Source organism: Uloborus diversus, chromosome 8, assembly GCF_026930045.1.
Source record: "Uloborus diversus isolate 005 chromosome 8, Udiv.v.3.1, whole genome shotgun sequence".
NCBI classification, from domain to species: domain Eukaryota; kingdom Metazoa; phylum Arthropoda; class Arachnida; order Araneae; family Uloboridae; genus Uloborus; species Uloborus diversus.
The window spans coordinates 24,804,807-24,832,634 of NC_072738.1; the positions used below are offsets into that span (position 1 = coordinate 24,804,807).

General features: G+C 35.0%; 1 protein-coding gene across 1 annotated transcript; it reads left to right on the forward strand.

Annotated features, from left to right (window-relative positions):
- The first annotated feature begins 601 nt into the window (after nucleotides 1-601).
- LOC129228223 (uncharacterized) lies at nucleotides 602-27,158 on the forward strand. The gene is made up of 3 exons (XM_054862886.1): nucleotides 602-763; nucleotides 18,368-18,663; nucleotides 26,896-27,158. Exons 1-3 carry the CDS (start codon nucleotides 751-753, stop codon nucleotides 27,079-27,081), a joined length of 495 nt encoding a protein of 164 aa, XP_054718861.1. The 5' UTR covers nucleotides 602-750; the 3' UTR covers nucleotides 27,082-27,158.
- Nucleotides 27,159-27,828: the final 670 nt, after the last annotated feature.

Consider the following 27,828-nt stretch of genomic DNA (forward strand, 5'->3'; position numbering starts at 1 on the left):
CAAACTAAGGCCGCTATGTAAGAGGAGCTGACTTATCCGACATTTTGGTTCCAAAAGTGTGGGGGGACAAAATGGGTGCTTGAAAAACGCCTCGTCGCAGAAAACTGGTGCCCAAGCTTTAGATGTGTTGCCTGACTGAAGTTTGATTATTTTATTCTGGAAGTGAAGAAAATTTAACTAATACAAATTAAAAACAAATAAGTTGTGAAAATTGAGGTTCATTACGGTAAACATTTCCCGACACATTTTCGTTGAATTAGTGAACTAAGTAATCTTTCTAGATTCACCTTAAATGACATTTTACTCAACTTATCATTTATTGTTTGACGACATAGCAACCAGCGAATATTATATCGTAATAAATAGTAAATAATAAGGTTGGATCCAAGGACGTCTTGGAACCAAAATGTCAGATAAGTCGACCTGTCCTTTTCAAGCGGTCCTAGTACAAACCAACCACACGTGCTTTGCCCTCGCAAAGATTCAGTTTTTAATCACAGATGCAATTAGGGGGAATTTTCGCGTCTCTTACTGGGAACTTTGACCAGTACTGAAAGTATATAAGAACGTACATTTTTGTGTGGAGCTGCGAACATGATTTTCAGACGATTTCTTCTTGCCTCTGTGGGTCTCGTCACCCTGGGACTGTTGCCCGTTGCCGAAGTTGAAGGGATTCGACTGTGTGGTAGACGTTTAGCAGATCTGTTGAACTTCGTCTGTGAAAGAAATGGAGGGTTTCATGCTCCCAGGATGCGGAGGGATGGTGAGTGATTTTGAGCAATGAAATAACTGGTATTTAGGGAAACGGCACCAGTAACAGAAATGCTTAAGACATCGCTGTCAGGTTAACTCAATTTTCTGAGCCTTTTAATGTGTTTAGAATTCTTAAACTATTTTTCTCACATTCAACTTCATCTCAGCTAACGTTCGGCTGCTTTTGGATCCTCTGAATTAGTTAATTCTATTTTTATTTGCTCAATTTCGAAAAAAGGGCCCAACACCCAGTAACACACACCGAAAAATCTGTGGATACTAGAGATGTGTCGTTCATGAACGAATGGGTCAAAAAGAACGAATCCTTAAAATGAACGGATCCGTTCGTTCACGTAAAAAATGAACGACCGTTCTTTTGAACGGTGAGCAGTTTGGAACATTATATTGATGCATTTATGATAAAATCGCATTTTTAAAGAATATATACATTCGTCTTCAACTTTTTAACTCTCAATCAATCTCAAATTTCCTTTTTCTCAGTACAGTACACTATATTCATTTCGAACCTTTTTATTTTCTGCTTTTTAGTCATCATTTTTCTTTAACCGTTGCAGTTCGTTTGCAATTGAAAAATCGACTTTCGTTCTTTTTGGGACACCCTAATGTAAAAAAACAATGCTGTAGCTGGAAAATTTTAATAACTTAATTTTTTGATATGCTCAAATGGAACCAGTGATTTTTGGAATGGAAAACATATCTTACCATTCGGCAACTGAGAAATATCTTACAAAGTGAATTATAATTGCTTTATGCATCTAAACCTGTATAAATTTTTTTGATTCATTTTTCATACACTGTAAAAAAAATCCGAAACGTTACTGGTTATTTCCGTGGAACGTTTCGTGATTTCAGAGGTTTTCACCTATTTCCCCAAAAAGTCAAGTATCTTCGCAAAAAAGTTTCCTGAATTCCTAAAAGATGCACGAATGCAGACCTTGCACTGGTGTGAAAAATATTTTTTGCTACCAGTTTAAATATTGACGGAGCGTGTTTATTAAGTGTATTGGTTTTTTTTTTCTTCTTTGTGGCCCGTCCGGATTGACTAAGCTTCCAATGGGAGCAAATAAGTCACTGGATAGCTACAGCTTTGCGAGGCAGGAATTGCAGGCAAGGAATATGCTTGGTTCTTGCTTGCAATTTTCGCGTAGTGTGGCCGTGGTTGCTCTAATACTTCTGGAGCTGTCTGGGTAAATCAGGAAGGTTCTAATCAAATAAATTAAACCTATTTAAGTTTTCTAGAAGGTTCACGACTGGCTTTAATAAGGGAGATTTCTTAATATTTCAGAAAGTTTACTGACTTTTATCAGAAAACGTTCCTGGTTTTTGTAAGATATGTTACTGACTGAAATTGTGCACATCAGCTGCCTATTATTTTCCAGGAACGTTTCTGAATCGTTTTTACAGTGTAGGCATATTTTCTTACTTTTAGATAGTTTTAGTTATCTTTCCTTCAAAGAATACTATTGATCTAATGAAACATATTGAATGTACGTGAGTATGTCGTACAGAGATATCATATGCAGTTTTTTGAATGAACGAAGTCGTTCAAACGAACGAGTTGAATGAACGGATCAAAAGAATGAACGATCCTCTGATGAACGGATCATTAAAAAGAACGACATTGCCCACCTCTAGTTGATACCCAGTAGCAGATACGATGATGAAAGGATGAGTAATGGACAAAATTCTTTTTTTCTCTTCAATATGTGCAAAAGTTCATTATTTTTAGAACTAAAACCTTATTAAATTCAAATGAACGTGAAACACCGGCAGACCTCGTGCACTGTAAAAACGATTCAGAAACGTTCCTGGAAAATGATGGGCAGCTGATGAGCCTAATTCCTACCAGTATGATACCTTACAAAAACCCGGAATGTTTTCCGCTAAAATTCAGTAACCTTCTTGAAATTTTCCTGGAAATTTCAGAAATCTTTCCGTTCGAAGCCAGTCGTGTTTCTGGAACTGTGGAGTAAATTTACGTAGGTATAATGTAATAGCTTGGCACCTTCCGGATTTATTAAGGAAGTTCCATAAGCAGTAATGGAAACAAAAAAATGCCAAAGCTAAGCCAGAATTGCAGCAAGTAATGAGAATTTTACTCGCCTGCAATTCTTGCACAGCCAGCGTAGCCCATACTTATTCGCTCCCTTTGAGAGCTTAACTCCATGGGCGGGCGGTAATCAAACAGACGTCGATACTCTTTATAAGTACGCTCAGTTGATTTTTAAACTGGGAGCTAAAAGTATTTTTCCTAACAGTGAGAAGTCTGCATTTGTGCAACTTGCAGCAATTCAGGAAACTTTTTGACGATGATACTTGTTTTTTCAAAGAAATGGATAAAAACCATTGAAATCCCGAAACGTTACACGGAAATACTCAGTAACGTTTCGGAATTTTTTTACAGTGTGGTGGGTAGCTGTTCGTAACCTTCCACCACTGCCTTGTAAATACTAGGGCTCGACCGATGGCATTTTTTGGCCGATGGGCCAATGCCGATTGTTGGCCGATTGTTCAAGGATGGCCGATTGCCGATTGTTTTCCTCCAAATGGCCGATTGCCGATGGCCGATGGCCGATGCCATAGGCCGATGGCAAAAAAAAAATCTAACAGAAATAAATTGATAAGATTGTCAGGGATTTAAAGGATCATTAATTCTTTTCACTTTGCTTCCTTACTCCAAATAAGGAATTGTAATCGCCAAAAAAAAAAAAAAAAATCAGATTTCGACCTAAATTTCTATTTTACGATTGCCCAATTTAAATTTCAAAAGTTTTTTCGTCACATGTGTACATGCATATGTACAGTCATAGAAAAAAAAAACGAAACACTTTTAATTATTCGGCCATTATACATGCTAGAAAGGAAAGAAAGGTGTCATCCGTCTTAGTTTAAAGTCTTCTTTAAAACTACTTAGGTAAAATTTTGATAAGGCACCATATACAAAGCAAAATTAGCACCAACTTTTGATTTTCAAATAGGAACCCCTATTTTTTGCTACATAATTATGTTTAGACAGCAAAATGCAGCCAATGTACGCAATTTCATTGAATTCTGTGCAGCAGAACAGTAGTTATTAACGAAAAACGTTTTAGGGACCGTCACCACATTGAAAACGCTTCTTTCAAGGTCACGGCTTATCAAGTGACGGAGTGTAAACAAAAAAAAGTTCGAGATTATCCAGCTCAATGCATGATTTTTTTGAGTTCGCTTTTTTTCCGTAATTCGATACTTTTTGGCCGATAATGTAGCTCCAAAAAGCAATTTACGGTCGAAAACTTTTTTTTTTTTTTTTTTGAAAAAAAAAAAAGTTAAAATATTTATAGATTTTTATCTATCTGGATTAACCTAAGAAAGACGGATGGGAATTGGCTGGTCCATCGTATAGATCGTAGTTTAATAAATCGAGTAATGACAAATTAAAAGTAATGGAACTTTTTGACTTTTCCTAATATGAACCTATTAGATTGCTTATATAATCATTCAAAACTCATAGAAACGTAAATATCCAACCTTGTACCTAGAGTCATGATGTGAATATGTTTGATAAATGTATTTCACCTATGTTACTGGTTTGTTTTGGAATAAATAGAAAGTCTTTGATGTAAAATGGAGTTGCGCGTTTTTAGTTTCGCAGAACATCGGCAGAAATTTGGGCCATCGCATACAAAAATATAAAAAAATATACCGCACAACGTGGGAAGACGCAGCATTAAATAGATTGGAGACACGAGCGAAGCAAGGTCCATTTATTCCATGAAAATTTTCTCGAAATACATAAAATGAACGAAGTAACAATCTAAAAAATAAAACATAAACAGGAGAATATAAATACCCGTTAATGAGCAAACCGTTTATACTCGAACTTTATTTGGGAAAAATTTGGTTATTTGAATTAACACAGTGGACAAACACAGTAATTGTTTTAGCGGCTTTTTTGTAATCAAAAAACGAGAATTTGTTTAAAATCTAAATTTGATGCGCAAAATCATAATGCGTGGTATTAATTAAAAAGCATAACACAATTGGCAGTTTTAATTTAACATGTAATTGCTCTTAAAAGCAATTTAGGAAAGTAATTTCCCAATGCTGTTTCTAGCAACGAGATTCGAGATGGCCCAACCCGTAATTTAAAAAGACAAAAGTTACTTTATCTTAAACCAAGGTGAACCAAAATTAGACTTCTTGTCATTTCTCTAATTTCGTAGCTTCGCGCTTGCAAACAAAGCTTATCATTATTTAATTTTGTATCACGCACCATATACTTGTAATTAAACATTTTCCATAGTATCGGGCCTCAGACTGCCGCACCTGTAGCAAAACTACATGCAGCGTACCCGTCAGTCGATTTAAGCGATCCAGAGACTACGATTTCCATCTTGCTGTGGATTTTGCAAATCGGAATCGAATCAATCGGGTTGGATGCAAAAGTCACCTCATTGAAGCTGAGAATGCGAATAAACTGGTAGGTAAAGTAAATTTATCTTCTGTATGTTTACTTCATCTCACTGGTGAGATAAATTTTCTTCATCCACCAGTTTTTAGGCACTCTCAGCTTTAATGACCTGAAACCTGCTTCATTGCTCAGTTCAGCTTGGTTCAGGGCTGTTGTGCTCATTATTAGGATCCACAGCAGTCATCGAATGGGATAACCAAATCGCAATTATATCGTATTGAAGACGCGGGCCACATTCTAGCCCGCGAAGCTGGTGTATGTGGCTCGTTGTTTGCTCTAAGAATAAGATCAGAAGGTAGAATTAGTTCCAGTGTCATAAAGCTGGAGGCGAATATTCGGATGTTGAATTCTGAAAAGCATGCATTTAATAAGATAGGCATTTAGTAGTTGATAACAATAATTTATTATAACTTTCTTTCTTTTTCCATATTTTTCCATGTTATTCAAAAAAGAAGAAAATAATTTGAAATTTTATCTTTGTCTTGCGAGAATGATTTTAATGTGAAATGCAAGGACAATGACAGAGAAAGTAAGTCGAAAAAAAAAATTTAAATTATAATTAAGAAAAGAAAAAAACTCAACTTAATCTGACACCCATATTAATGTTTTGTTAAATATTTCACGAATTAAAAAAAAAAGTTCACAATTAGCCATAACTACTACTTTCGGGCAGAATACGGGCTCAATGCACGCGGCCCACTACTGCGACTGACATATCCTCTCCTAGATCTTAACACATTGAAAATTATTCAAACACTTTACAAAAAAAAAAAAAAAAAAAATCCTAAAAACCAGCAAACTTATCTAAAAGAAAATATTACCTATTGACCCATCTGCATACTGTTAAAGAGGAAATTTCACACGGTCGGCTATTTTTCGAGTGCTTTTTCCCGATTTAGACGAGGTAATAGTTTTTCCTTTTAGCAAATTATCACCGGTAAGAGCCATTAATTCTACACTGCCTATTGCAACATGACTAGCAAGAAAATGAGGTTTTATTGTATGTTTCTATGAAAAAGTTGGTGCGTGTTAATTTTTGTTTTGTGAGTTATTGTTTTACAAAAGGCAATGGCTAAACGCAGAAAGAAAAAAAAGAGACAAAATTTAAGTGTAGCTTTTAATTTTAAAAGTTCTATAAAATATTCTTTTATTGGACAATGAAGTAGTGTTTCGCATTATTTACAGATTGACGATAGCCACAAAAAAATGAAGGCTGCAATATTGTGTTGTTCTTCTGCAGAGGCAGCGAATACATTTATACATTTAAAAAAATCATAGACGTAACTCTAATGCAGAAAAACCACGTTATAATTGGTTTGCTTACTTTGTTGAACAATTTTTTTCTTTTTTTACGAAGAAACTAACTTTCATAATTTCTGTTTTAAAAATGTATACGGTCCCCTAAAGTGGGGAAAAATGAGTTTTTAAGCATAGCGCGAAAACTACTGAATATTTTGAGCTCAAATTTTGGATTCCCTCATAAGAGCTCTTCTAGATTGTTTCTCTGTTAAAATTTAATATGGTTTCAGATCATATTTTTTTCAAAAAATATTATAATAATTCATAAAAAAATTAAATTTTCATTTTTGTTGTTGAAAAGGATGTTTTCATTATTGGGTCGATTCATATTTTGATATAAAAAAACAATCTTTGCTGTGCCCAATCTAGTTTTTGTGTTATATAATGTTGATAATGATGTTATAATGATGTTATAAATGAGCAAAAATATCAAATTACGTTTTAACATTACGAGAGGAATTTTTCAAAACTCGATTCTGAAGTAACGGCTGGATAGAATTCAACAAAATTTTGTATACAAAGTTAAAAAAGGATGCTGATCACAAACATGTGATAAAAAAAGGGGGTTCTTATTGAAAAATATGAAGTTGATGTTCGTTTTAATGTGAAGACGACCCCTTAACAACAATTTTTTAACATAATTATGTAGAACTCTTTATTCCTGAAACAACAACACCTTACACGTGTCTCTAGTGTTAATAGTCTTTGAATATGATCGAGTGTTTCGTTTTTTTTTTCTATGACTGTACCTAAGAATATATAGATAACCAAAATATCCATTTCGAACACCTCCTTAGTTAATTATCGCAAATTCTTTTGTGATGTCTTTATGTGCGAAAACTTGCGTCACTCAAAAACGTTATGAAATAGTAAATTGAAACCTCATACGCACGTAGTATGATCTAAGAGTTCGAGGACAAGTTGTATAAAACCTCACCCTGAATAATTCACATTACCGAAGTACATATACCTACAAAATAGTCACCTTGAACGACTATGCACGTATGCCAACGTTCGTATAGCTTTTAGAAGGACTCCTGGAACACATTTGTCGCAACCTTCTGTAAGGCTTCTTGCGCTGCTGCTTCATCTTCATCGTGGGGAAGAAGTCGACTTTCATGTTGAGGATGCACTGTTTGATTGATCAATACTCTGATATGACAAACAAATATAATAACGTTTCGTCGGACTTAGCTCCGTGTGACTTTTACCTGTTCTCAGCAAAAAAACATTTGCATAAGCGCCGCTTTCTTCCGTCAGGAGAAGATAAAACTGCATCACAGAAGGTAGCGAAAAAGTGGCTTCCAGGAGTGTTTCTAAAAGTTATATGAACACTGGCAGAAATACATAGTCCCTAAAGGTGACCTTTTGAAGGTGGATGTGCTTCGGTAATGTGAACTATTCTGGGTAAGGTTTGATAACAGCTTGTCCCTCGAGCTTTTGAATCGTATTACGTACAATCTGTACAGGGTGTAGTTATGCTGCTCCTTTTTTGACTGCTGTATGATGGAAGACAAAAAAGAACAGTCAAAGAAAAAAAAAGAAAGAAAGAAAGAAAAAAAAGGAAAAACAACGAGACTGTTTAATAACCAATTGATTTGTTTTCTTTTTTAAGTAAACATATAACTAAGATTTCAGTAATATTATAATAATGTATGGATTTAGGTACACTAAAGATAGTTAAAAAACTTTAAATTATGTTGTTTAATCATTCAAAAAAAATAATAAGAATAAAACTATGAAACCGTCAACAAATTACGCAATTAAAGTGGAAAGAGTGCACGTAGACATTTTTTAGTCATCAAATTAAACAAAAAAGATAACAGATAAATTACAATATTAAATCCTAACAGGAATATTTTTATACTTATTTAAAGTTTATGAACAGAAAAGTTTGCATTTTTCATAAAAGCTATAACAGTGACATAAATTTTGCTGAAAAAAGGAATAGCCATGAAAAGAGCGAGGTTCTTAAAACGCAGCTACAATAAACAAACTCAATATTTACACCAAGTTAATAACTGAATACATATACTACTTGATCTGATGTTTGCACACGTAATATTGAACAATTTGATTGTTTAATCTTTTTTGAAGCACTAGAAACAAGTTCAAATTAAATTTTTCAATTTAACAATAATTTTCTGAAATTTAAAAAAAATGTGTAATAGGAAATTTTTGAAACTTTTCTACAACATATTATTAAAAATATGATGAAAACAAAATTAACTTATTCATTGATTTTACATAAATACATAAAAATAGTTACTTACAACAGGAAAAAAATCGATCGCTATTAATGATGCAAAAAAAAATGGCTCATTACGAAATATAGGTGAAACAAGTATAAGAAATATGCAAAATGACATTTCTTGACCAAATTAAATTATCGTTAAATATTTAGGAAATGCTTGAAACGACGAGGGTGGGTTAGGGGGGTTGTCAACCTCTGATTTTGGAGTAATTCACAACGTTAAACTTTGGCCCCAACTTCGGCCCCCTTTTTATAGCACAGAACCGCTACCACCAACGCCTCGGAAGAGTTTCTGAATCTACTTCAGCACTTCCGAAGAAAAAATTCAAAAGTCCCTTTGATTTCCGAATTATGTCACCATTCAAAACGACTTTAATCAATTTCTTACATTAATGCTCGAAATTCTTAATAAACAATAGATAAAGCTTGAAAAAAAATCTCTAATTTTATGAATGGTGTTAGTTTTAAACAACTCAGAAGTATAAGTAGAGTTTAGTTTCAGAAATTGAGGGAGTGGGAGGAGGGGCACACAAGTGTTCTCGGAAATACAAAAAATAGTCGTAAAAAATAGAGTTCAAAATAATCATAAACATTGAGCAGAAAAACACTTTTAATACTTGCACCCGAGTTTGTTTTGATGTGCAGTGGCGGATTCAAAATATAGCAAATGTTGCAATTGCGCGAGAGGCTCCATAACCCATATGGGAACCGTAGGAATTACAAAAATGCCTATGATAAATGTTTTACAACTTCTGTGATAGAGAAATAGGGCCCCAGAATGTATTTCGATGGGCCTCAAACTTGTAGCTCCGCCGAAGAGATATAGAAAAAACTGCAATACTGTGATTCATATTACAAATATCGAAAAATTAAAAATTACCGTCGGTTCAACGGGAATCTAACAAAATGAAACAAAACCGGTTTCGCCATCTCATATTTGTTTCCATGGTCTCCAATGCGGCAAAATATCACCAAATGATCGTCAGTCTGAGACACTAAATTAGTTTTGCATTGAAATAAGTAATTAATAGCCAAAAAAAAAAATAAGTAAATAGACTTTTTAGAACATCCGATCGAAAACAAAAAGGGAAGTGCACAACTGGAACGTACGCACACCCTACATGCGAAAATTTAGCATTCTACAACTTACCATTTTTGAGTTATAACTTATGAGAGGTACATACGTACATCCAGCTGCAAGAAACAACGCAACAATTAACTTGTTCGGTACCTAAATGCAGTATTAAAACCTCTTTCAGGGGTAACTAAAATAGAAATTCATACTGAAATTTAAGTAAACGATTTTATATGAAATCGGTAACTCAATTTACTTTGTATTGAAAAGAAAAACAACAAAGGTCCTTTTTTTTTTTTTTTTTTTTTTTTTTCAAAAACATCGGCCAATTCCATCGGCTTTTCGATGTTTTTAAGGCCGATGGGCCGATGTTTCCTGCAAGTTAGCATCGGCCGCCGATGCCGATGGCTAAATTGTTGAACCATCGGCGCCGATGCATCGGTCGAGTCCTAGTAAATACCAACTGCGGCTCATAAAATTCACTCTGATAACGCTAGATGTCTGCACCGTATTCATGGGCCACAGCAACATCAGTTTTACCCGCCTAAAATTCTTATTATTTAAATCCAAAATTATGACTGTCTGTTACTGGTGCCGTTACCCTAATGCTTGCCTCTAATTCTTTAAGACTTCTCTAAGAAAGTTTTGAAGCTCATTCCTCAATAGTCAATTCCCGAAAAATGGATTATCTACATGTATGTTATTGTCACGCATCCAAATCCATTAGTTTGTGTGTAGCTAAGTTAAATAAAATAAACTAAATAAATAAATACAAGTTCCGTCCAGAACTAAACGGGCCTACTTTACCGTATACCAGCATCGATTTTCTATAGTCCATTTAGCGAGAGCTGATAGTGGACGTAAACAAAGCAACGTGACAATTGGCGTTACCTTTGTCTGCTTGGCGGTGGGATGATTGAATGCAGCGCCAATCAGATAAGCGAAATGTCCGCGCTTTCAATGCGAACAGCATTGCCAATCGGGCGAGTAAGTCATGAAAGTAGTAACCCTCTTTGTTTACTTCCTCTATCAGCTCTCACTGAATTGAGTATAGTATAGGGCCATTCTAAGGAAAACGGTCATTTTGTCCCTCACGTCACACCTCATTTTTGTCATTGAAAATAATGCTGCAAAACATTAATGAACAATTTTTTTTCTGCTTGACAAATTACAAACTTATGTGTGATATCTTAAGCAAAAAATTTTGCCACTACCCTTTGAAATTATTAGTTTTTAATGAAATATATGAACCGTTACGTGCGGGACAAAGGGTTGACTTTTTCGTTCCCTATAGAATCAATATTTTCTTTAAAAGTTGAGGTAACAAAATGTATGGATCATAGCTTTTTAATATTAAGATTTGATTTCAAAGAGCAAAATATGCATCTGTCATGCAAAAAATAAATAAACAAATAAATCAAAAATAATAATATGGAATATTTAACATCAAATTCAGTTTCTCAAATTCTAAGCGTATTTTTTTTTTTTTTTAAAGTAAATTTCAAACAATGTATTTTCTACTGGGAACATTTTAACTAAAGCTGTTTTGTCTAACATTTAAGCGCATAGTTTTATGAGCGCACTGTAAAAAATTTGTTTAACCTTACTCCATAAAATTGGTAGCAGCTTAGCTGCCTCCACTGCTCTGGGATAACTTAGGTCATATAACTGGTGTAAAGTTATACATCGCTTGTGGGTGGTTACACCATGGTAATGTAACTATAGCGTAATATCTCACAAATTCTGCGAAAGGTTACATCAGAATTTTCTGTATGCTTACAGAGAAATTGCTTGACACATCAGCACAAATTAAGCTTTTATCTGACTTTCTAGAGCGGGTACTCATTTTTAACTGAAGTAGTAGACTTATACTTCAAGTTAGCTATTTGATTGTTTAAATTATCCAGATACCATATTAAATGATTAAGTAATAGTTTCTTTCTATGCGTTTTAAATTGAAACTACAAAAGAAAGTAGTAGGTTACAATACTTGTAATTTCGTTATAACAGTATTGAAAAAAATATCACCTTCTTTACAGCTCTTGCTTTTAATTATTCGTTTATTCAATATTTTTCAAGTTCAAGCTTTTTCACAACCAATGTACAGTATTTATTTATTTGTTTTAACATACAAATAACCTATGCGATGTCCGAATTTCAATGGCTGGTAGCAAAACAAGAGTTTTTACCGCTCGGTCACAAAGGTAGGCTTTCGTTCCGCTAATATAAGATTTCCTGCTCTGCACCGATTCTGATCTTTACGCATGCGCTTTGAATTCCACTGAAACCATACTGCAAGGTTCCTCCAACAATTTGGCTTTTTAAAACAGTGTAGAGGGCTTTTTAAAACAGTGTACTGCACATTTCAAAATTCGTGTAACGTGACACACATTATTACTAGTAACCTTACACATTTTTTTTTTACAGTGCGGCAAATTGAAGAGCATAATTATACAAAGATTTTCTCCTAATAAGTCGGAATTTGAATATGTTAAAAATAAAATAATCGAATCAACACGAAGTCAGCTAATTTGTTACCTTTTCTATTAAAAAACTTTTTTTGTCGTCTGTAAAATAAAAAAAAAAATATTTAAATAAAAATGCTCTAAAATAAATAATTTGTATCAAAAAACCTAGGATTCCTTTTTTCCTTTATCTTTTGCGCTGCAAAAACTTTTTAACCAATTTAAACAGTAGAAATAGGATTTTAAAGAACAAATGATATTAATAAAAGCGCTAATATAAGGTGAATTCCAGCGGTAACGGAAGGACATTTTTGCGACATGATTTTCATGCAATCATGTTCTCCCCAAAAGTTCAGCCAAACTATAAAAGAGAAAATTCTACAAAAACTAGAGCACATATGAGAGTGTTCAATCATTACAATTTCACCTCTAGTTTTAAAAAATAATTATTTTAAGCACTTAAATTATGTATTTGTCAAGACAAGAAGTGGAAAACAATTTAACTTGGTAAATTTCAACTTACAAACATTTATTCTGCTAATACAGCAATCTGAAATAATGACATCTAATACCTGAGCCATCTGTTACAGTTCTGAATTTTTGAAATGCTCAAAAATATTATCAGAATCCATAGAACATTTATCTTTGTCAGGTAATACAAAGATCATTCCCACATTTCTATACATTTTCAAATAAGATATTTTTTCTCCTTCATCTTCTGTATGAAGTACCTGTCCAACATTGGCCTTTGTAAATTTCTTTCCTTCCATTCAACTAACAAAACTTCTCCAAAGGTTATGAATCCTTTCGCACATTCTCATTATTTGGTGCTTTTGATTCAGCTGTATCTTCCTTTTAATATTATAAAAGCTTGTTTTTTAAATTAAAGTACACATAATTTTTTGTACAAATACTAGTTATGTTTGTTTTAAATGTGACTTCTAACTCTAAACAATAGTTTGTTTTCCACTAGCATTCTAAAATTTTACCCTGTATCAACTTATAGATAAATGTCCTTTCGTTGCCGTATTTTTTGTCCTTCTGTTACCATTAAAAACCATGTAAATTAATTCTACATTAAAATTCTAACTGAGCCTCCTTGACAAAGAACATAATTCTGCTTTGCATAAAAAAGCATTAGTTTCTATACCCAATAGGTTCTTGGTGAACTAACTGAGATATAGTATTTTGGTAACGGAAGGACATCAAATTGTCACCTTAGTAATGGACCTATTTCACGGTTGAAAAAAGAGAAATTTTAAATTGCTTACCGAAAAGTTTAACTAGACATTGAAAAGATAAATGTTAACCTAAATATTATATGCTGATAACAAGTATATTCACTGTAAAAAAATTCCGAAACGTTACTGAGTATTTCCGTGTAACGTTTCGGGATTTCAATGGTTTTTATCCATTTCTTTGAAAAAACAAGTATCATCGTCAAAAAGTTTCCTGAATTGCTGCAAGTTACACAAATGCAGACTTCTCACTGTTAGGAAAAATACTTTTAGCTCCCAGTTTAAAAATCAACTGAGCGTACTTATAAAGAGTATCGACGTCTGTTTGATTACCGCCCGCCCATGGAGTTAAGCTCTCAAAGGGAGCGAATAAGTATGGGCTACGCTGGCTGTGCAAGAATTGCAGGCGAGTAAAATTCTCATTACTTGCTGCAATTCTGGCTTAGCTTTGGCATTTTTTTGTTTCCATTACTGCTTATGGAACTTCCTTAATAAATCCGGAAGGTGCCAAGCTATTACATTATACCTACGTAAATTTACTCCACAGTTCCAGAAACACGACTGGCTTCGAACGGAAAATTTCAGGAAGGTTACTGAATTTTAGCGGAAAACATTCTGGGTTTTTGTAAGGTATCATACTAGTAGGAATTAGGCACATCAGCTGCCCATCATTTTCCAGGAACGTTTCTGAATCGTTTTTACAGTGTTGAAATTACAGTACTAACAAAAAAAGAGATTTTTTGCTCTGTAAAAACACAAAGAGAAAACTTGATTTTGTACTTGATTTTCTGAAAATCATCAAACTATTGGGAAAAAACAGGTTAAGATTCAAGAAATTCATTCATTTCTGAAAAGAGTGGTATATGGCTAGTGACAGAAAATTAATTTTTAAAATTCAAGTGTCATGTCCCCTTTTACATGGAGTTCACCATAACTAACTAGAAAATCGCCCGTCAAGGTATGACGGATGAAATTTGCTTCTACGTTTAAACGAAGCAATTGCCTGTTTGGTGATATTTTGTTAGGTGAAATGTTAACCCTTATTCCAGTGGATTAACCCTAAACTCCAGAAGCGTTCATTCTTGCACTGTAAAAACGATTCAGAAACGTTCCTGGAAAATAATGGGCAGCTGATATGCCCAACCTCTTCCAGTAATATATATTACAAAAACCAGGAACGTTTTCCGCTAAAATTCAGTAACCTTACTAAGATAATCCTGGAAGCTTCCTAAAATATTCCGAACTCTTACCGTTTAAAGGCAGTCGTGTCTCTGGAATCTTAGAGTAAATTCAGGTGGGCATACTATAATAGTTTGGCACCCGACTGCGTTTCGGGGAAAGCTACAAAAGCAGTATTACAAACATGGTCACAACTAAGAAAGAATTGCAAGTATGTATCAAGATTTTACTCGCCTGTAGTTCTTGCAAAGCTACATAGTCCATAGACTGATTTGCGCCCTTTTTGACGCTTTATCAGTCTGGACGGGCTACAACCGAACTCAAGCGGATGCACTTAATAAATACGCTTAGTTAATCTTTAAACCAGGAGCTAAACATATTTTTTACAACAGTAGAAGTCTGCATTCGTGCGACTTGTAGCAATTCAGGAAACTTTTTGACAAGGGTACTTGATTTTTCGAGGAAGTGGATGAAAATCATAGAAATCCCGTAACATTACACTTAAATATCAGTAACGTTTCGGATTTTTTACAGTGTGACTCCTTTTTCGTTTCTTCAGTCTTTTAAAATTACAGTCTTACCAGTAAAACAGTTAAGTTACCGAATCCAGTTCAGCCTTGTCAAAATAAAGCATTCCCCTGAATGTCAAACATTGTCAAAATATATTATCAAATTATAAATCACTGACTGGATTTTTTGTGCTTCAACAACGAAATAATGCCTACGGCGCGAGTTTCATTGTTGGTGACATCAGAGCGTTACTTGATCAGTGATTTTTGCTATCATATATATATTTGGATATTTGAAGCGTTTAGTATCGAAATCAGCACAGTCCCTGTTTAAAAGTTTCACAGGAGAGACAATTTGTTTTTAGTTGGAACGACAGTCGACGTTCAACTTCGTTTTTAGACTTTCTTTTGTAGATTTGCAGTACTTCGTATTTAAAAATTACAAAGCGAATAAAGGACATGATAAAATAAAATCAGTAAGCAATCTTAATAGTTTATAAAAGTAAAAGAGAAAACAATTTTTTTTCTCTTATCATAAAATCCTATTGTCTGATATTCTTTCGCATTTAGAATAATTAAATTTGGAATTTGGGATGATTATGTTCCGTACAGTATTCAAATACCTAAGTCCTAACTTGGTGATGAATTAAATTTCCAAAATATTACTTTACAACAAACCAAGAAAAGTTTAGGCCTGGAAATGTTATCAAAAGTCTAATCATACTATATACGAGTACTATAAAGGATAAATACTACATTCTGGCGACTATGATAAAAGAAAAGTAAAAATGCTTCTAACCAGCGATCAAAAAAGTAAATAACATTTTAGAAATGCTATTTCAAATGCATAACAGCCACATGCAAACATTATTTAATCCAGTGGCATCGCTACCGGGGGGTGGCTCCCTGAGTGTCCTCCATTCGGGGGGGGGGCAGGGGTGACATCCAAAGTGAAATTGCAAGTTTTTGAAAAATATAGTTATACTTCAAATTAGAAAACTTCCCACAATATTTTAAGAGGGTCCGGGACACATTTTGAAATTTTTTTTATTATATACTTTAGAGTTTTGAAATTTTTTGCACTGATTCACCATTTATTTAATAAGCAAAATCATAACATAAATATGAAAAAAAGAAAATTTTTTATTTAAATTTAATTAGTTTTTTTTATAAAAAATGGGGTTGCTTTAAATTGCTATAACTCAAAATATTCTTAAACAATTTTCAATTTTATTTCAATGAATTACGCACAAATATCTAAGTTTTAATTTTTATTCGGCGATTTTAAAAATATTGATTCAATAAAAAGTAAAAAATATTTGAAGAAAAATTTCGAAAAATTCGAAGATACTTTTTTTTAAAAAAAATCGTAATTTTTGCAGTAAACGTTTTTTTTAAATTCGACGAATAAAATTTAAAGTTAACTGTTTGAAAAAGATATGCTCCAAGTTTCATTACTTTATCTTTATCGGTTCCTGACTTATAAGAGTTTGAATGCAAGAAATCGGGAAAAATTGCATCATGGAGAAAAACGCGTTTAAAGTTTTCAAGTTAAGTACACATTAGTTAGGTGCATGAAACAAAAATAATTATATCTTTCGTTCTATTTAAGATAAAAACAAGATTCAAAAATCCTCTTAAGCAGAAAAACACGGAGTAATTTTTTACATGATAAAAAAAAATTGCAAAATTTGACGATTTTTGTGTCCCGAACCCCCTTAAACAATTTATATACTTTACGAAACGCTTTTGCATCATCAAGACGGACTTCACCTCCCTCATTTCATTAATCATTGTGAACGCTCTTTTAAAACGCATTTTTAAGACTACATAGTTCAAAAATTTCCGGGGGTGAAACCCCCAGACCCCTCCTCCCCTTCTCGAGTGAGTGACTTCTTTTTTAACCAAAAAGCTCAAAATACACTACTTTTTCCTGTGTTTGCAATAATTGAGGAGCGATCAGTTTCATTAATCTCTTTACTTTTTTGACTGCCCTTCACATAGGCGTCTAGGGCAAATCATAAAAAAAGAGATTTTTTTTTTGTCTTTCATGCATTAGTTGAATAAAAATTTCGTTCTAAAAGTATGTAATTACACTGTAAAAAAATTCGAAACGTTACTGAGTATTTCTGTGTAACGTTTCCGGATTTCAATGGTTTTTATACACTTCTTGGAAAAATCAAGCATCATAGTCAAAAAGTTTCCTGAATTGCTACAAGTCACACGAATGCAGACTTCTCACTGTTGTAAAAAATACTATTAGCCCTTAGTTTAAAGATTAACTAAGCGTATTTATAAAATGTATCAGTTTCAGTTCGATTGCGGCCCGTCCAGACTGATAAGGCGTCCAAAGGGCGCAAATCAGTCAATGGACTACTGTAGCTTTTCAAGAATTGCAGGCGAGTAAGATGCTTGTTATTTGCCTGCAAGTCTGTCTTAGCTTTGGCCATGATTGCAATACTGCTCTTGGAGCTTTCCTGGAAACGCAGGAAGGTGCCAAACTTTTATAGTCTACCCACCTAAGTTTATTCTAAAATTCCGTAGATGCGACTGGCTTTAAACGGGAAGATTTCTGAATATTTTAGGAAGGTAACTGAATTTTAGCGGAAAACGTTCCAGGATTTTGTGAGATATGTTACTGGAAGAAATTGGGCACATCAGCAGCATATTATTTCCCAGGAAAGTTTCTGAATCGTTTTTACAGTGTACTTCTGAATATTGTAAGAATTTCATGTTTACCTTTTTTATTTTTTGCATATGTGGGGAGGGGTGTGACAACACAAATTACTGCCCCGGGTGTCACAAATGCTAGGCACGCCACTGTTTAATCTATCTTTTTAAATATATTCAGTTAACTTTTAATTGTTTTGTCTTATTTGTTTATTCATTGAATTTAATTTTCCATTCATATAAATATTTTTTAAAGCAAGTTATCAATTTTCAAAACTGAAATATCCTTTGTTTTATTTTTAGTTCTTGTTCTCATTTCGATAAATGCGCTACATCAATGCTTTAACCTGAAATGTTTGAAAAGATTTACTTTGAAAAGAACCGGAAGTTTATGCTATGCTGTGAATCCCACGAATTTTCAAAGTTTTGACATGATTTATCTCTATTCCAGTATTTCCTCACCCAAGCCGCAAGAACGCACTGTTGGAGATATTCCGTTCGAAGTCCCGACGAACAGCTCAAGAAACTTCCGCTAATAGTACTTCGATCGAAGCAGAAAGCTCGGGAATCTTCAACAGCGGCGTCGTGGACGAATGCTGCAAAAATCAGTGCACATTGTCCACATTAGTGTCGTACTGTGCCGACTCCGGAGAGGTCAGTGATATCAATCTGGATGAAGTGCTTTTTCCTGGGAGCGATCGAGGATCGACGCTGTCAAACGAAGACCTTGAATATCTTTTACAAAAGGTATCCATTATAATTCAAACTGATTGCGTAAATTAATTTTATTACCCTTTCATGTCTATTTTTATTTTCTGGTAAGAGTGTACAAAAATAATAAAAGAGAAATTGAAAAAAAAAAAAAGTTTTTCGGCTCGTCCTAATATATAGTAGGGTGGTTCTTATATGAGGTTAAAAAATAAAATTGAAAAATTTTCAAGTTTTGCTCTAGCATAAAGAAATGAATTACTGTTTTTTTTTTTTTTTTTTTTTAGATTTTTAAGACAAATTTTAGGGGTCGCTACCGCAGTTAAAACTTTTGAATTTTTAGAAAAATTTGGAAATTTTGCATTTTTAGTAAAAACAACAGAATTTATTAAACATTTCTTACAATTTATAATTAAACACATCTAACAAGATTTTAAAAAGACACTCTTTCAATTAACACAAGTAAAAAACCTATTTTACAATTTATAGCTCTCTTTATGGGTTCATCATCTCCTTTTCTCTTTAATGCGTCCACCATCTTCCCTCTCATTTCTTGAGAAATGCAATCGTCAAAAAACGCAAGAGCGACGAGCTCCTCTGATAGATACCACAAATGACGAACAAACTTGTTCACTGCACACTTTGAAATTTCATGATTAATTCTTTCGTACTTTTTTAGGCTTCTTAAGAGTTGCAAATCATTTTTTGGAGCAATGCAAGCAGTTGCTGCTTGAAATCAACTCTTTACATAGCATTTTACTACAAACCAGCATATGTCGCATATAACAGCTTTTTCTTGTTCAGGAAGTTCAAATTGATCTCTAAATAAATAAATTTTTAGAGCGTACAGTGCTGGTAAAAAACATTGCATCACCTTCGCATTTTCACAACAATGGGATATGTGAGAAGTTTTGGTCGACCTAACAGCAGGAATCCGATAATTGTTTACTTTATTTATGGAAATACATGGCCAAAACTAACAAGTGCAATATGAAGTGCATCCACGTTGCCAAGTGGACGACGAAAATGTAAGTAGAGGTTTTAATTGTAACACTCTTTCTGTTCAAAAATAAACAGAAGTAACATGGAAATGTTTGAACATCATAAAATATAACCTAAAATATTTTGTTGGTCCGCCTCTAGCTTTAATGACAGCTTGACATTTACGGGGCATTGAACGGATGGTGATTGAATGTATTCTCTACTGAGTTCATGGTGCCAGACATGAATTATTGATTCCCAGAGTTTTGCAAGTGATGTTGGCTTATGTTTCTCATCACTTCTACACCCATTCTATTCCAACAATTTTCGATCGGATTTCGATCGTGGCTGTTTCCGGGCCAAGGCAAAGTGCTGATCCCATGCTCATTTTTCCATTTCTGAACCTGCGTGTGAGTTTAGAGAAAAAAAATACTTAACCCCATGTCAATTTAAATCTAATGGCAGGCTAAAGGTTTTTAATTTGTTACTTACCAGTTTGCCCTATGGCATGGAACAGAATCATCCTGGAAAATGACGTTTGGAACTGAAGGAAAGTGATTCCGGAGAGTAGGAAGCAATTTCTCCTCCAAAATGCCAATATACACCTGAGCGTTTACTGTTCCTTGCACAAAGTGAATCCCACCAACTCCTTGATCAGAAGTACATCCCCAAATCATCTAGGATACGGGATGCATGACTGTGTGTTGAATGCAGTCGAGATGATATTCCTCTCTTTTGCGGCGTCTAACTGTGTGCTGTCCGTCGGATTCATGCAGATTGAATTTGGACTCTTCCGAAAACACAACTGATTTCCATTGATCGACAGTCCACCCTTGGTGAGCTTTTGCCCAGTCTAGACGCTGTTTCCTCATTTTTTTTAGTCAACAAAGGCTTCTTTCGTGGTCGACGTACCACCAAACCCGTACCACACAGTCGTTTTCGTACAGTAGACGTGGATGCGTGAACACCCGATTCATTTTCTCATGCTGTTCTAAGGCCTGTAGAAGATGATTCATGATTGTCTGTTCCGAAAACTAAGTCGTATCAAATACCTGTCCTGCGCTGCATTGGATATTCGTGGACGACCACTGCCACTCTTTCTTAATGTGCTTCCGGTTCTCTTTAGCTTATTCAGTAGTCGAGCAACAGTCGATTGCGAACAGTTTATTCTTTTTGCTATGGAACGTGACGACAATCCTTCTTTGTCCAATGCAACGGCAACAGTCTTCCTTTGTGGTGTCAGTTGAACGTATTTCGACATACTGCAACTCATAAGTCCAGATCGTAAATGAATGCGTCAAACATTCAACTGGTTTTGTTATTCAGTTAGAAGGAAGATGCAATCTTACGCAAAAGAGCTTGCGTCATGTACCGATGCAAATTCGTGTTATATGATGCAAGAGCCGCTAAATATTTCATAATTACTAAACATATTTGGATTTTGCGGGTGATGCAATTTTTTTACCACCACTGTAAATTGCCTTTGCCATCCATTGAACACGAATTAATCCCCTGGAGCTCTGAAGCGTAATCTCCATTTGCCTTTTGGGAATTCCTTCATGAAATGTGATAGTCAACTCTAAAAGTTCTTTGTAATCGTCTCGACGTTGGAACTGATCGAGTTGTTTTTTGCCAAACTCAACGATATCTGGTGTATTTTGGATTACTTTCTCGTGGATAAAAACATCCGATATGGCAGTTTCTCCCGACTATTCACAATGAAATTTGCTTCGACAAATATAAGCATACACGTATTTAACTACCGTTTTTTAATCACAATCAAAGCATGGCATATGCGTAAAAACATCGTTCTTGTTACAATTTGCCCCTTAATTCTATGTTTAAAATGTTAAAACTCACGAAAACATTCCAACTTGCTCTCGTAGCTAAGAGTTTGATGCAGATTAATCAGTTTCTGCTATGGACAACCGCCGAGTAGTCCAATCAATCAATACAAAATACCTTACGAAAAATGGGTGGAAGATTACTTTTTTTTTTTTTTTGTTATTTTGTACATATTGGTTCCAACATGGAAAATACAACATATCCAACACGAAAGACTGCGGGAGCACTGTTGGGGGACGAAAAACCGGAAAAATTCATGACATTTTTTTTTTTTTTTTTTCAAAATATCCCAGAAACATTTAAATTTAGCAAAAATACTCAAATGTAAAGTTTAAAGAACATTATTTCAGTGCAGCTTCATCATTTTTGAGTTAAACTAGTTGTCCCATGCGATCGACCTCGATTCCCGTTATGGGAAGAATTACAGAATTAGACCATATCTTCTAACAAGCTACACTGTAACTCAGCCCAAAAGGTTGAGAATTGAGAAGCAGGGAGCTGGGCCGTGACCGTCGCGAACTCAAAAAAAAAAAAAAAAAAAAAAATAGTGCACGAAATTGGAGGCCCTTTAGTTTTTTTTAAATATAGATATGGGTGTTTTTAATATACAGAGAGAGAGTGAAGATGAGGAGGATTCGGCTTATGGTTTAAGAATGAATCATAAGTCATTACTAAACCGAAGTATTCACTCAGAAATAGGAAGTTCGGAGGGTTCTCAATCCGTAAATTTTCTATTTTGCAGTCTTAAAAATGCATTTTAATCGCACTTTAGTAATGTTAGGAGAAGAGAAAGTTGGAATGTACTCCCCCTTTCATTTTTCAAAATTGAAACTTAACAAAAGTAGTTGTTGCCCTTGTCTGATTATATTAGAGAGAGAGGGTTTGGGGGCTCTTCCCCGGAAATGTTCGAAATTGTAGCTCTAAAAACGCAGTTTTGGAAGATCTTTGGTGATGTTGGAAGAGGAAAAACTCGTGGCCTACTTACGGAAACTTTTTGAATTTGTAGTCTTAAAATCACCTTATAGGCGATCTTTGATAAAATTAGAAGAAACGAATTTTGATGGAAAATCTGAATTTTGATGAAGTTTCAAATACCTTAGCAACAAAAAATAATGTTGAACTCGATCTTTATTGTTTAATGTGTTGACCTTTTTGACCCCCTTTACTTCCTAAAAATCATGTAAGTAAATGTAGCAATTTTCACGTATTAAGCTACTTTTTTACTTTATTTTCATAAGAACGAATTTATCACTGATCGTTTTACTATATTATCATTCATTATATTTTTACTTTGAAATAGCAAAACCGCTATGAAAATTAGCAACACGGAGTTTTTCTTATTATTTTCTCTGTACCAGAGCTTTCCAAACTTTATAGCCAGCGAACCATTTTCATAGACCAATATTTAGGGCAGATCCCTGCTATTAGGCTGTATAGATATTTGTAGTTAGTAGTTATTAAGGTGGCAAAAATCATACATAACACAAAGAGAAGAAACAAAACCATTCCAGATAATTTTATTATCAATTTCTCACTAACATGAGACTAATGGAACAGCTGAAATTTCGTTTCTCGATCTTCAATTTCGCAAAATTTCCAAGTGAAACCCCCAAATACTACTCAGCGACATCGGAAATTGTTTACAATTGCGTTTTTGGAGCTTTAATCGAAAATTACTGGCCCTACTAATATTACAAAATATGACTTGAATTTCAGAAAATATTGTACCTATATAGCCCCTTTTGCTAATATCATACACAATTAGGTTTTTTAAACCATACTTACAAAAAAAAAAAAAAAAAAATGAAGTGGAATAGCTCCTGAATATAAACTATCGCTGAAGTTCTTAGGATCAAAATTTTGAAAATGTTTTAGGGCAGAACACCAAAACCTTCTTTCGTAAAATCTTCAAAGATTGTCTACACAACTGAATTTTTTTAACTTCAATTTTGAAAACTTGCGAGGGAAAGAGGAATTGATTTCTATCTATTAAAAAGAAATCGATCGGGACAGTCCCTATGTTCCATCACTTACCCTAACGTCAATAAATATGGCCTATAATCGCGTTTTTAAGACTTCAATCTCTAGAAATTTCCACCGAGATTGCTGTACATTCCCCTCCCCCCTAATATCAGCGAAGTCTAAAATTGCGTTTTTAAGACTACAAATGTTTAAAGCTTTTCCGGGGGAGAGAACCCGGACCCATCTGCCCTGTAAAATACAAAATATTTTCAAATAAGATTTTTTTCAATGCCCCCCAAAAAAACTATTTCTGATTGCGCTACTGTACTAGGCGTATCTCAAAACACACCCTGCTGCCACAAAACGATTAAAAATGAAATGATTTGCTCTTTTGTTTAGTAAAGTGCTCTTTATTGATTTTAATAAATATTAGCTGATTACTTAAATAAATATTCTTGTATTTATTTTTAAAAAAAACTTGATTAATTATTCAGTTTAAAATAAATTATGAAATACTTTTATAATTTATGTTTCTGAATATTAATTAAATATTTAATTAATAATGAATGTGAGGTTGTTTTTTTTAATTGGAGAGGGCGCCGATCTTTTCTGGATGCCCGAACGAAATTTATTCCCAGTCCGACCCTGTGGAAAGGGAGGGAGGCAACAGTCTCCTCACTTTCAAAAGTAATAGGGCCTTGCAACTTCATTTTTCTAAATTCAACGTTAACAATCGATCGAAAAAGGCTAAGAGTGCTGATTGGTTCATGCGCTTAAAATAAGAATAATTGACTTAATAAGTGTGTGTTTTATTTATTCATGTTATTATTTCATAAGCATTAAAATGGAGCTTTGAAAGGAAAAGAGAGAGTAAACTGTGGCCGTCTGTCCGGATTTTTGAGGTCGTGTTTTGCACATCACAGTATTTGAAGAAAATCGAATATTGCGATGAAACTGGATAATTTTGACAATCCTCTTTCACACAATAGTGAATGATCGAGTTACGCTGACATCATCAACAATGGAACTTGCGCCACGGCATGATGATTTGATAATGTGTGTTGGTAATGTTTGACATGCAGGGAAATGCTTTATTATGACGAGACTGGACTGAATCCGGTCACTTACCTGTATTACTGGTAAGACTCATTTTAGGCGAGCGAGGAAACGAAAAAGTGTTTCGCAATGAGCGCTATCTACTGGACTTTAGGGTTAATCCATTGGAGTGAGGGTTAAAATTTCAACTCTCAAAATATCACCAAACAGTCAATTGCTTTGTTCAAATGTAGAAGAGTAGAATCAATTTTCATCCGTCATACCTTGACGAGCGACTTTCTATTGTCTTAATAATGCCATAAAATCCAGCAATACAGACCAATTTTCTCGAAATAATTCGGCGTTAGGGGGCGCATTTTCTCCATCTCATCGAAGCTAAGAGTGCCAACAAACTGTTAGATAAAATGAATTTATTTAAACGAACACGGATTCAACAGTAGATATTATTCCTTTTTTTTTTCATTTGCTTAGAAACAATTAACAGTTCATATTGATATCATGAGACGACTAAAGAAAAACAAGACGACTTTCACACGGAACAACTTATTATACACTCCAGTTTGTAAAAATTGCAATACCACAAAGGACTTACTCGAGTGAGCTGAAAATTGCAGGAAATGTAAAGTAGGGCATGATATGCAAATGATTAGAATTGCAGACCGGTAGCGCATGCGTATGTTGAGCACGATCGGCAGATCGAACCGAATATAAATAAACGGCTGTGGCGAGGCGTGTATGATTATCGCCGGTTATATGCTAGAGTAAACGTTAACTGGATCTTTACTATGACTCTTCGACGAAAGGAAGCGAAATTTATGCAAATTTCGGAGTTTGAACGGGGCAGAATCGTCGGCCTTTGTGAAGCTGGATTGTCTTACCGTGCAGTAGCCGCTCGTGTGCAGCTTAAGAGCAGCACAATCATGCGTGTTTGGAAGCAGTGGACGGACGAGGGTCGGACAGCTCGGAAATCCGGGAGTGGACCTCGAAATGTGACGTCAGCTCACGATGACAGACACCTGGTGCGTATGGCGCTGAGGGACCGCACAGTTTCTTTTAGACAATTGGCAGCACAGTGGTCAACAGCTACAGGTGTTCCATTGTGTGCTTCATCAATTCGGAGAAGTCTGCTGCAGCGTGGGCTGCTCGCACGGATGTTTTTATACAAGATTCCTCTCACGCAAAACCATCGCCGCCTGCGGCTGCAATGGGCCAATGTGCATAGGAGCTGGCGTGCAGATTGGCAGCAGGTCGTCTTTTCTGACGAATCCTGCTTCAATTTGTGCCACCATGATGGCCGAATTCGTGTCAGGCGCCTAGCCGGTGAACGGCACATTCGCGAGTGCATTATCGAACGCCACAGTGGACGAACACCCGGAGTTATGGTCTCAGGTGCCATAGCATATCATGGATGATCACAACTGCTACGAACTGTGGGCAATTTGAACAGTACCCGATACGTAAACGACGTTTTACAGCCCCAAGCTATTCCTTTCCTGCAAGGTTTGCCAGGGGCTGTATTCCAGCAGGATAATGCCCGTCCACATGTCGCCCGGACTATCTAATCCTACCTTGATTCGCAGCAGGTACAGCTTTTTCCTTGGCCTGCATATTCCCCGGATATGTCACCGATTGAACATGTGTGGATTTCGTTGGACGGCGTCTTGCTCGTGATCCTCGTCCTGTTGCTTCGACAGACGAACTTTGGTTGCGCATAAAAACAATATGGAATACTCTTCCGCATGCAGATATTCAAACTTTGTTTCACTCCATGCCGAGTCGTGTAGCAGCTCTTATTGCGGCGCGTGGTGGCCACACAAAATACTAATTTCTATCTCTTTTTATTGTTTGTTTAGTTTGAAAATGTAATCATTTATTTGTACCATTACCACTCAATTGTGTATTAAATTTCATTCAAAAATGATGCTTCCTTCATGGTGTTGCAATTTTCACTAACAGGAGTGTATATTAATCGTCTGTAAAGCTTGTTTCATTAACTCCTCTTTTTCTCTTCCCTCAATCATTGTTTTCTCTGCATCAAGTACTTTTGTCTTATGCATTAAATTGTTCGTAAACCTTTAATATATGTTGCTTCCTTTCGACTGACAACACTTTCGTGTTGAACTAATCCCCTAAGTAGGCTTTTCCCTTGACATTTAGAGTTACTGTATACGGATTTAGGATCTCTATTTACATTTCCCTGACAGTGACATCTATCGACACATTTTAGAACTACTTTTTCTTTTGCTGAACAAAATCTGAGGGCTTCATGAATCATGACTGTTCTGGTTAAATATTTGGTTAAATAACAAGTCATTCTGACCGGTAGTTTTTACTTAATTCGAAGCATTTTATATCGGAGCGATAACTATTACTTAAATGTATATGTGTGCATATATAAATATATTTCTGGGTTTATTTTACTTTTAGGACCAAGTTGCAAGTATATCCAATAGTTCCAGTGAGCACAATGGTCACCAGATGGCGTATCAGGACTCCGAATCGCAGACCAATCGGCCCAACCTTGGCGTGTTCATGCGAAACAGACCCGTCTTCATTGTCCTGTCTCAAGTGGAAGATGAAAGAGACAGTGCCGCTGAAGAGTACAGGTTATGAAGAACAGTCCCTTTAAGAGTGTATTTAGAGACTTGGCAAAGAATTATCGTTTCCAAAAACAAAACAGATCTGTAACTAAAAATTATCCAATAAATAAATTACTAACTTAATTTATCAAGCAGTTTGATGTCATTTTTTTATCTTTCTGCCTCTATTTTGACAGTCTAGTCTAGATTATACTTTTATACAGGAGCTTAATGCATTTTTCCTTTTTAACCTGCCCCACACATATATACAGTTTCAACTGACAGTGTGCGGATATTTCAGTCTCACGTCAGTTCAACTCGACTATGTAATTGAAATGACAGGAATGAAAATTTCAGTTATTTTAACTGAAAATTTAAATCGATTGGTGCATGTATAAGTATGATTGTTGCTGTACAGCTCTCAGTACAATTTGTGCCAAGCCGGCCACACACGGGCAGTTTCAACTTTTCACTGCAGGCCCCGTACCTACCACTATTTGTGGCTTAATCAGTTGGATGGGACTCTGAAGACAGCTCTGATTGTTTGAACCAGACCAGAAGCCGAGCAATCACTGGTCCAGCACCCCCAGAGGTATCGTTTCACTTCCAGAGGTGTCGTTTCACTTGGACAGTTTCAACTGGGAGTTTGACTTGAGGATTGGAAACTCTCAATTAAAATTACAATTTTGAATGAAAATAAATTTACCGTTTGAAAAAGTTACAATTAACGAGTAAGGAATCAGGAACCCTCCTTTATTGTGCAGGGTGGTTAAAATTGAAC